The 11,921-nt window shown below is 36.2% G+C and overlaps 1 protein-coding gene across 1 annotated transcript; it reads right to left on the bottom strand.

Moving 5' to 3' along the window:
* Positions 1-79: 79 nt before the first annotated feature.
* Positions 80-11,330, bottom strand: mybpc1 (myosin binding protein C1; the record flags this gene model as incomplete). Its single annotated transcript, XM_055054685.1, has 18 exons — positions 80-843; positions 4,065-4,251; positions 5,311-5,447; positions 6,688-6,847; positions 6,935-7,074; positions 7,161-7,356; positions 7,431-7,519; positions 7,596-7,763; positions 7,843-7,977; positions 9,041-9,229; positions 9,307-9,411; positions 9,483-9,642; positions 9,862-9,998; positions 10,076-10,182; positions 10,453-10,618; positions 10,694-10,860; positions 10,985-11,090; positions 11,206-11,330. Coding segments are annotated over 18 exons (2,572 nt in total), but the record flags the coding sequence as incomplete, so codon positions are not given.
* Positions 11,331-11,921: the final 591 nt, after the last annotated feature.

Genomic DNA, 11,921 nt, shown 5'->3' with positions numbered 1-11,921 from the left:
ATTTTGGAATATATTTCCCCAAAACCAAATTATGAAAACACATTAAATCCACTCAAAAGAAGATAGGATAACCAGAAAAGACAGACGCAATTCGAAGGTTTATTATAGCTGCGGTTCGTAATTACAAAGGAAAAGACATGCACGTATGGTTGAACCTTTATCAGTCCAAAATAAACTCAAAAGTTTTGATGTCATGCATGTGAGTAAACTTCTACATTTCCCCACAAGAAAAAAAAAGCCAAAAAATAAATCAAGTTTCTTTCTCCAACTTTACCCAAATCGTTCTTATCTTGAGTTAAATTCATATTAACATGGATAATTTAAACATTTCTGTTTCTTTTCTATGGAACTCCCCAACCAAAATAAATAACACATTCACTGACCAAACCAAGAAAAACCCACAGAAAATACCTCAGACACGAGTTGCTATTCATTAATCCTTATTTAAATAAAATTTTTTCTTGTTCTTAAACACTAAAGTAGGTTCTGAGGTGATACATTATTTCAAAGAAAACAGGGAGTGAAAGGAGATGAAATGACCGGGTTTTTATGTCAACAACAAGCTTCAATCATGCACACAGCATTCCACACCACAGACCAGAACTCCCTCCGCCAGAACCGATCCATTAATCCAGCATTAACCCGCCGTCAGTGTGCTGATCCAAAAAGAGAGGCGAGAGACGAGGGTCGCTGATGGCAGACAAGTTTTGCAAAGCTAAAGCTCCTTTTTGTAGTGGTTTCAGTTTCATTTGTCTTGCTCTACGATCTTCGACTCGTTCATGTATTTATCGATCAGGTGTAAGGGTACGCCACGCTGCATGAGCTCGAAGAAGGTAAACCCCCCTAAAGAACAAAAACCCAAGTTATGATGATGTTGGCATAAACAGAGGTGAAAAAATAAATAGAGAAGGTTATAATACTGAGCCCTCTAGAGTTACTTATATATTTAAATAAAAACCTTAAATACAAAAATTATGTTTACAGTATTTCAATAATCTCATATAAAAGCAGATTGGAAAAATCTAAAGATAAATTTGAACAATCCTTTTGGTAACTTTAACAATTCCTATCAATTAAATATAACTGGTGAATTTTTACATTTGAACTTCACATTTAAAGTTAATCAGGGTGTTGAGGAACTTCTAATTAGTAATCAAATATTTTGTTTTCCCGATGGGCAACACTTGACATGACACTGTCATAAACATAACACCTGTCATGAATGTTTATGACTGCTGTGAAGTGTCATTTGTTCAATAATGATGCTTTTAATGCAAATTTGCTTTGAAAGTGCATTAAAGTGCAATAAAAGTGTCATTATTTAGTCATAAAGAGTCCTTCACATGAAGAGTTACCCCTGGGGTAGATTTGATTTATTTTCTTTGATAGTGTTTTACACTATAGGCTGGACAATAAATCGATATATCACAATATACATATGATCAGTAGCAATAATAATAATACATCTGGTAGAACATTCAACACATGGAATATTCGCTGCACTCTGATTCTGAACTGCACTGCATTCTGGGAAATGTCGGCAGAATTGTCCAATAAATTCTGGACAATGTTTATTTCTTTCTTTTATATCTAATTTGCTTTGTATAACTAACCAGAAAAATTCTGCACGGTAGCATCTATCTACTTCTCAAAAGTAGTTCAGGTTATCTACAATTTTTTTAAATCCAAAAACCCTGAAACTTTTCCCCCAGAGCTACAGCTGGCAATTATTCAGGCTCTGCAGACTCCTGCATATTTTAGATGTTCATTTGGTTTTAGTACAAAACCTGAAAAGTAATGCCATACCCAAAGTCTTACCTTTTAGCATGTTCAGAAAATGCATTTGTTTTATAATGTATTTATTTTATTGTTTTCAACTTCAATCCACTGTTGTTGTTTGTCGATGGGACACCAATACAGATGAACGTGGAACTGGGATTCTTTTCTTTTTTTTTTACAACCATGCACAGTTCAAGGTTCACAATTCTGCAAAATTCAGATCCCTAAATTACAAAATTGTCAGTCATAATGTTTTTCCAAGGAGTTGGATCTTTTCAGTGGCCTTAAGTTCCTTAAATCCATGTACCAGGATACCACATTCCATATGGAGCTAAATTGGGGCAATAAACTTTGTTCAAAAGAAAAAAAAAAATATTGAAAAAAAGTTGCAAACTACTTTTCAGAGTCAAGTTTTTTTCTCAGTATCAGATTTTTTTCAGTTTATTTTTTTTCTTTTGAACAAATCTTATGGCCCCAATTTAGCTCCATAATTTGATAGTTTCATATTAATCCCACAAACTGGCTCATTGGAAGCAATTCAAAAAGACCTGAGAGATAAGTCAAGACATTTGAATTGTGCATGACATTTTCAGCAACTTATAACAACAATTGTCCTCAATCTTACTAAACTCGCTTGGAATAAAAAGTGTACTCACCTCGTCTCTGTCACAGCTTACATGAGAAACGGTACAACATTCAACCAATTTCAAAGCAGAATTCAGTAAATATAATCAACATTGAAATATTTAGGCAAGCCAGAATCTGAGTTTACTGGTTTCTGCTTTCAGCTTCTGTCCCTCCAGCCTACAAAGGCAGGGTTACACAGGCAGACCAAAAGATGCACAATGAGTGAAATAAGCTTCATATGCTGAAACCATATGAAAGCTTACCTTATCTTTTATATGAGAACATACATTCACAATTCTTGAGTTGGGACTGGGGGAGAAAGCAGAAAAGAGGGGTTAACCCAAGTTTACATGGAGTTACATGGAGTTTACATGTGTGCACCAGGGAGTACTGCTGAGTTATTACTGAACTCTTTATATGAAGAGTTAACAGAACAAAGGAGACACTGGAATCTGTGGAAAATAGTTTAAGATGGAGAGGTGAATTAATAAAATGCAAGAACTTCATTGCTGTGCGAACTGTGATGAATAGAATGGCAGGATTGGAAAAAGACACAAACATAAGGGATGACATTGTGATGTGTCACCAAATATTATTTACACTCCACATACTTGAACGAATTACCATTATTAAAACCAAGTTGCACCAAATGTTTATGAATTCAAATGTGGGATTAAATCTAAAGCTGTGAATGGCTGCTGTGATTCAGACAATCTGCAAATTATCTGTTTTTGTTTTTTTAGATTAAAAATCTGTCAAATTTAAATACAGGGTGGGCCATAAGTTTCCATACGACACTGTGGCAAAACTTATTTGCAAGTTTCAGAAAACTGGAAATGTTGCAGATCAACCATAAAGTGGTCCAAGACATGCAGCGATTACACAGAATCCTACAAAAATTAAAAATGGTTGTCCAATATCAAATGTTTATTTATTCTTTGTATGGAAACTTATGGCCCGCCCTATATGATGCTACCAAACATCTCATTGGTTTAGATTTAGATGGAGACTTAAACAGATATATATTTATTTAAACAGATATAAAATTGAAAGACAGGACAGACAATTTTTATACAAACTGATCCATTTATGACATTTACTTGGACTAACAAAGTTAATCTTAAAGAAATCTAAGGTAAAAATGAATATATAACTTAAAAAGCACAGCTCCAATTACAGCTTACTGTAATGCAATCTTCTAATAGTCCTGGACTTCAAGACTAAATACTGTTCCCCATGTATTTTCAACTTACACTCAGTTGCTTTTTCTTGAACATGTTTGTTCAGTATTAAATTGTAACCCTGGTTTCTAAATTACCACAATCTAGTCCTAAAAAACAGTTGGACTCAAAAAAGTAATGAATTTCGAAACAAATGGTGCAACTCAGTCGAGGTACTTACGTTTCCACTTGGTACCGTCCATTTGGTTGACCGTTATAATATCTAGATGGAGTTGGTTTCCCAAAAAGATGCCTTGCCTCTTTACAATTATTATAGACTAATGATTATGACCATAATAGCAATTACTGGCATAAATAGACAAACTTCTTAATGATATATACCCAATTTTTCTTTTAGTCACAATAAGGAAGTAAAGAGGTAAAAATGGGAAACCAGACTCATAGACTTTTAATGCACACCTCCAGGTCCACACTGACCTTTGACCTCCAGCTTGCATTCCACTTGGGCCTCCCCCAGGTCGTTGATGGCCTTGCAGGTGTACATGCCGCCATCATAGGGACTGGGTTTCCTGATCTCCAGGGTGCAGACTCCTTGGTTGCTAAACATTCGGTAGCGTGGGTCATCAAAGATGATCATCTTATTCTTCATCCAGATCACTTTTGGCTGCAGGAAGAAAGAGGAATATCAGATGCACTTATTGGTTGTGTTTGACTATAATGCAATACCCACTGCTTCCATAATGCCATGTCCTAGTGACATTTGGCAGTGGAATAAAGGATTTTGCACGGTTCTTTGTTTTAGTTAGAGATCACTCATTCTTAAAGGATACCTATTTTGAAAAACTGACATTTTTTTTATACTTCCATTTGAGTCTCTTCTGCTTCTAAAGAAAAGTCCAAACCCTTAAAAAAATCCAGATGTTTTTTGGCAATAATTTCAAGGTCTTTGGTATCTGGAAAATAAGCCTTTTCAAAAAACCTCTGGAATAAAACGTCACAAATCAGCAGGCACTGCGCTGTTACCTAACAACCTCGGCAAAGCCCGGCCGGTTTTGGTCAGCTGGTTTCTGACTGTTAAATGTGATGTACAATGCCTGTTGGAAAAGACTAGTGTTTTGTTACTGACTTTCTATTCAGAAATCACTTGCTGCATTTGTCAGTTGTGCAGGAGGCTCCACTTCTACTTTTCAGTGGTTGTTTAACTGCGCATGTGTTTGATGACATTTTCATGTGTGAATGTAAACGTTGAGTTGGGGGCATAGCAGCTTATTTGGATTTAAAGTGACAGGCAGAACTGACCAGACTAAAATCTCATTATTATAGTGATTTTGTGCAGAAAAAATGAGTGAACATGTTTTGTTTAGCCCATGGACCTATCCTAGCCTGCACAGTGAAGCATAATGGTTCCCTTTTTGCTAAAGATCCTCTTGGATTATGAAATGTTCCTGAATTAAATACTTGTTAGTCTTAATAGAAGATTAATGCAGCAAGCTTAAGTGTTGCTATTGTTATTTCAATCCAAATTTGTAAAAGATTTTGATCTCTGTGTGGTAAAAAAACAAACAAATACTTTAGAGTTATTCACGTTGGAAATGATCTTGTGAGCAAATGAGGTGCAGGATATAAAATACATTATTTAAAGATAAAAATAAATATTAAACAAGTAGACTTCCACTTTTTGTGCTATCATTGCATAAAAATGTCTTGTTGTTTCACCACCTACCCTTGGGTTGGCACGGACGCTGCAGTTCAGCGTAGCGTTATACCCAGCAACAGCAAAGGTGTTGATTAGTGGTTGAGTGAACTTTGGTGGCTCCTTGAAGTCGCGGTCGTTGTACTCGGGTATTTTCATCTGCAAGCCTGTGGGTTTAAGGGTAAAGGAATGGGGTTGTGCATGATACTGACGCTGAGCGGTATCATGTGGGAAATTCCCTATGTGACGAGGGAAGGACAATGTATTTTTTTATTCATCACCAGCTCAGACTAAGACACCACCACTTAAGGGCCTGTCAGTCACACCCAGAACCCAATGAGATTCAAATGTGAAAGTGTGAATTAGACTCACTGGAGGGTGGAAAAGATCACTGACAGTACCTTCGGAGAAAGCAAAGGCAGCAAATGGAAAATGTTCCTCTAAAGAATCAACTTTCATCATTTCCCACCGATCAGTAATAAAGGCAGGGAAATGTTTCAGCTTCTCCAGGACAAAAACAGACACTGTATTTTAATAGACAAGCAAAGTTTTACCTCAACAACTGAACCTGGAATATTGAGATTGAAGAAAACTATAAAATTTTAATAAATTACATTTTATGGGCAAAAATTATTTCTTATCTCCTCTTATTTTCATCAAATACATGTCCTCTAATAAAGACAAAAATTATTGAATTTATAAAATAAGTAATCTAAAATAATTGTGATTTGTTAGCTAAATATTTATTAAAAGTCATGAAAACTGTCTTATAAAGGAAAAACATCAATTAAATAAAAACTTTTAGAGCTATTTCCCATCTGAAATCAGAAATCCCATTTAAGTAAACAAAACTTTGAAGTTATTAAACAAGTGTAAATACAAACACATTTTAAAAGAGTATATTATTTAAATGACTAAAGAATCAGATGAATCATAATTAATCAATTTTGAGCTACATTTGTTTTTCAGCACTATTCATTTCAGTCTACAAAATAAAGTAAGAAATTCTGAATCTTAAAATATTTAACTTCTCAAAAATAAAAATGCTACTAAAGACATTTATTTTAAATGAACAGCTTATGTTTACTATTTTGTATCACTTATTTTATAAACCAGAATTTGTGCAAAAACAATGTTGTTTCCAAGCTTCACCTTAGTAGCTAATAAATAAATGTACTACTTTGATTTTAATTGGCTTATTTTATAAAAAATTATGTATTCTAAATTAGAACACTGATTTTTTTTTTTTTACATTAAACGATAAAAATTACTGAATATATGAAATAAACATGTATACAAATAACAATATTCAAATTCACTAAAAGCAATTCTTTGTAAGTTAATTTTATTCAATCATATATCACTAAGTATGCATCAATCAAAATGGCTTTCCACTCTTCATTGTACCTTCTTTGACGATCAGAGCGCTCTTTTTGGTCTGGGTGGCCAGTTCGCTCAGACCACACATATTTTCTGAGAAGACTCTGAAGAAATATTCATTCCCAACCACCAGTTCTGTGATGGTGATGCAGTTCCGGTGATAGTGCTCAATGCATGTAAACCATTCCTGTAAAACAGAATAAACATTGTGTAAATATTATATAAACATTAAACTTCATTTATAGTTTTTTTATGGCTTCATATTTTGCACAACCATTGTTTTCTTGTCTGCTTTTTGAATGGTGTAGCCTGTTATTGGGGCATTTCCACTGTCTTTTGGAGGGGTCCACACGAGAGCTACATTTTCTCCCCAAACGTCTTCAATTGTGACAGCCTGAGGCGGTCCTGGTAGATCTTAAAATCAAAAAGGAAGCCTAAATTAATAGCTGTCATTAGCATGAAAGTAAATATGGTTTATTTTTTCTCATAATGTCACTTACCCACAATCTGTATGTCTATAATTGCCGTGTCAACATGGTTCTCAACCTGTACCGTCATCTCATACTTCCCAGAGTGGTTTCGGTCTGCTTTACGGATAAAAATGATGCTGTCACAGTCTGTGTTGCGGATGCTAACATGGGAAGGTTCTACAGGGTTGCCTTCCTTGATCCAAGTAACCTTTGGCCGAGGTTTTCCCTATGGACATGCATATAAATCCTTTGTAAATTATACCACTCAGAAGGGTTATATTAAAGGAGTTTGCGGTTTACCTGGAAAGGCACCACAAGGTTAACGGTTTCTCCAACTTTGCGAGTGTAAGTCTGTTTCAGGTGTCGCGGGACACGGATCTTTGGTGGTTCTGCAGACAACATTATGCTTATTAAATCAACTGTTTGGCTCATTTGTTGCAGTTGAACAGACTTCTGAGAACTCACCAACAACTTCTTTGACCAGGACAGAGTGCTGCAGAGTGCGTGGAGCACTGGCTCCTGCTTTATTTATGGCTTTGACTCGAACTAAAATCTTACATCCTGGAGTTAGACCAGTGATGGTGTACTTGGTTTTCTCAGTTACCTCTTTGTTGGATACCACCCAGTCGTCAGCTGTAGGTAAAGATAGTCCAGTTGGGATAATATTTTGTATCTAAAGACCTCACCTCAATGTTGTTAAGATTTGACTCACTTCCTTCGATGCAGTACTCCACTAAATATCCATCCAGCCCAGCTGCCCCAATGGTTTCTGGAGGACGCCATTTTACAGTCACTGTGGTGTCAGTAACATCGTCCACAACCAGCATAGTGGGCTCACTGGTCACAGCTGTGTTGAAATGAAAATTGTTGGTTATTTTTAGTTAGAAAGTGGGTGGATGGAAGGAAGAAAGAAGGGAAAGAAAAAGAAGTAAGTCAATATATCAATTAATAATTAGTACATTGGACAGGTTGGACTGAGAAAGGAATGGAGATACAGGCAAATGTAGAACAAATGGATGGAGAATGGATGGACTGACGGGCGGATGGATGGATAGATGTGTAGTGGGATAAATAATTGGGAAGTTGTACAAATGGACACATGGAAACAACACTTAGTCTATGAAATAGAAATTAATAATAATGGAAATACTTCATATGTTTTTTCTGTATGTTTCAAGCTCTTTCTTGACTATGAATGAACTCTGCAGTGGTTTCTCATTCTTCATGTGTTGCAGCAATTATCATGTGATGTACATATATCTAAATAAACAAGGGATCATGTAACGAAGAGATCACTGTGTTTTGCTGGTATGCCATGCCAGAACTCATTAGTGCCTATTCGGGCTGTCTATTTCTGTGATTCATATTTAACCCCTATTCAAACTCTGACTGACCTGCTCCTATAAACTTCTAATCCATGAATGATTTCACAGCCATCATAAAGACATATTTATTATCCCCTAAAGCGGCTGTATATCTAGTGAAGGTCAAAGTCAGAATGCTTTCTCTGATGGGTATTGGATTAAACAGCTATGTTACAGCCAACATAATTTGTATCACATAACATCGCTTAGATCAGGGGTGTCAAACTTCAGTCCTCGAGGGCCACTGTCCTGCAGTTTTTTTGATGTACCACAGGTACAAAACACAGGAATGAAATGGCTTAATTACCTCCTCCTTGTTCTCCAGAGCCTTGCTAATAACCTAATTATTCTATTCAGGTGTGGTGCAGCAGAGGCACATCTAAAAGTTGCAGGACACCGGCCCTCGAGGGCTGGAGTTAGACACCCCTGGCTTAGATGTTTGCCAGTACAATAAAACTGTTGTCAGTTCAACTGAAACCTTATATGTATGTCTTATTTTTGCCTTGGTAACTTGTTGGCACTAGCACTGAGATTAGTGCTACTCACCGAGGGGAGTAAAGGCTTTGGACGGTTCACTGGGTTTGGAGACACCAATGGCATTGACTGCAAAGATCCGGACTTCATATGGCACTCCTTCAATCATCTTCTTAGGTTCAAATGAAGTATCTTTGATCAAGTCAAAGTTCAGCCTCATCCATCTGGAGCTCTGTTTCTTTTTTCTCTCAATGAAGTATCCTTCAGGGAACCGATAAAAAGCTTGTCATTTCATAACTTTAATACTCAAGCTTGACCATGCATGATGGATTGTTTACCTAATATGGGTGAACCTCCATCATACTTGGGTGGTTCCCATGTCATAGAACACCAATCGCCTCCCACAACTGGGACCAAAGGTGCCTCAGGAGGATCAGGAATGTCTGCAAGTGACACATGACTAAATTATATTGAACAAATTGATATTAATGATTTTATGTTGGTATTTTCTCACCAACAACCTTGATTTTGACACTAGCTGTAGCTTCTCCTGCCTCATTCTGTAAAACAATTTTGTAGTTTCCTGTATCTTCGCGCTCTGTGACTTCAATTGTCAGGCTGGTCTGGTCGCCGTAAGTTTCAGCGTGAACTCTGTGGCCTGAATCAAGAATCACCTATAAAAGACAAATAAACCTGAATATAGAACAGCTGAAAGTTTGGTTTAAGCTCTGGACAACCTGAAGTATTTCAGGTTATCTAGTTAGTATGTTTCTTTAGCTCAGTTTTAACCCAAAAGGCATCTAAATTTAGTCAAAACTGAGATGTTTTGGCTAGGTCAGTGACATGCCTGGATGATCAAACCAAAATCTCAAATAAACAAGCAAGGAGCTCACCCTTTCTCCTTTCATCCACACCACTCTAGGTGCTGGTTCTCCACTTATGGGGATCTCTAATCGGAGTTTGTTTCCAGCCACAACTGTGACGGTGTTGTCTGGGAAGTTCAAGCTTTCGAGATGTACTCTTGGAGGATCTGCAGAATTGTAGCTAGTTATTAATTATTATCACAACTAATAACTCAGAAAAATATGAAGTGTTCAGTTTATGCACCAATGATGTGGATTTTAGCAGACAGGCTTTGTGAGTATCCTTCAGGCACAAAAGTGTAATCTCCTGCATCATGAAGGGAACTTGTCTCAATTTCCAGTCGGTGAACTCTTAAAAATAAAAAAGGTATTTGGTAGTGTGAACATGTTGGATTCCAGCCTGGAAAAATCTAAACAAGAAATTACTTTTATTTAAGCATTTTTGCATTTTTCAGTTCTTTGAAAGAAAGTAGAATATTTTCTATATTTTCAGTATATTCTTCAATTCTGGTTCCACACAGGTGGTACCAAGGCAATGTTTTTTTATTTAGACTTTAAAATAGTCTCAAACTTTCAGCTTGGATAAGGGTGGCATTTTAATGGAAACCCTGGGAGGCTTACTTAGCCCTGTGTATAATGTTGAGACGATCACTTGGCTGGATCAGCTGTCCATTCCTGTACCAACGACCTGGGACATTTCCTGGGAAGATTTCACAGTGTAACTTTATGGGTTGCCCCAGCATCACTGTCATATCCTGCAGATCCTGAAACACCTTCAAGGGTTTCACTAGAGAAAAGTACACAATTAGAATATTTTTTACTAAACATCTTAACATTGATGGACTAAGAAGAATAAACTTACAGTCTACTTGAACATGAGCCTCTGAAGTGCCTCCACTGGCCATGACAGAATATGTTCCAGTGTCGTCTTTGGAGGCATCATCAATGACCAAGTAATGTTTGGTTCCTTCACACTTCACTCTGTACCTTGAGCGAACTCCTGTTGGGACTTCAACGCCATTTTTCATCCTGACAAAGAATTTCAGTCAGTTTTCTCCAAGAGAGATGATAACACGAAGAACATATGTCTTACACTTCTGAGTTCTTGGCAAGAAATATTCTTGATAGTAATGAAAAACTAATATTTCCTTACCATTTAACTTGAGCGCCTTCCTCCGACACCTCACACTCTAGCTCAATCCTTTCGTTCACTGTAGTCTTCACAGGCTCAATACCTTTAACAATTTTTATTGGTAGCTCTGAAAGAAAACAGGCAAAGATGAAACTGAAAATAGGGTTTGTATGTGCTTATACACACACACACACACACACACACACACACACACACATAAATGAAAGACATTTTCTTGATACCTTTGACAAAAAGCTCTGTGGTACATTTCTCTTCTCCTGCAACCACAGAATAGGCTGCATCATCATTAGAGGAACAGTTGTTAATCACCATAATCCTTTGCGTGCCCTTATGTTCAAAAATGTACCTGAATGAAAAGTCAAGAACGTACATTACTGACTTTCTAAAAAACAACATATAAGTACAGTAATCCTTCAATATAAATTTAATTGAGTTTAATAAATTATCATATCTTAAAGCCAGAAAACCTAAAAATCTTGAAGGAATGAAATGTTAATAAATCACATTTTGCGATACCAATCTTTTTCAAGAGACAGAAGTAAATGTAAAACTCCCTTCTGGTAGCAAAAAAGCCTTATCAGTTATCACACTACGAAAGGATTGCACTACAAATAATGAATGATCCTGTAGCATAATCACACCATTTGAAACTCTTTGGTAACAGCATTTTTGTCTTTGACCATAGGATTTTTTTTGTGTGTTCATAAAACTTTTGTTTTTGATATTAGCATTTGCCTTTTATCTTAACATTTTAGTTTTTGATCATAGCATTTTTGTCTTTGACCATATGAAATGTTGTCTTTGATGATAGCATTAAGCCTATGCCTTTAATCTTAGCTATTTTTGGTCTTTGATGATAATTTTTTTGTCTTGTATCTTAGAATTTTTTTCATTTGATTACAGAATTTATATTTTTTTATCATAGCATTTACTGTTT

The sequence above is a fragment of the Poeciliopsis prolifica genome, unplaced genomic scaffold (assembly GCF_027474105.1).
Source record: "Poeciliopsis prolifica strain line A6 unplaced genomic scaffold, Auburn_PproV2 SCAFFOLD040, whole genome shotgun sequence".
Classification (NCBI taxonomy): Eukaryota; Metazoa; Chordata; class Actinopteri; order Cyprinodontiformes; family Poeciliidae; genus Poeciliopsis; species Poeciliopsis prolifica.
The sequence above is the reverse complement of the archived record's forward strand: the minus strand, read 5'-3'. Positions and strand labels throughout refer to the sequence as shown.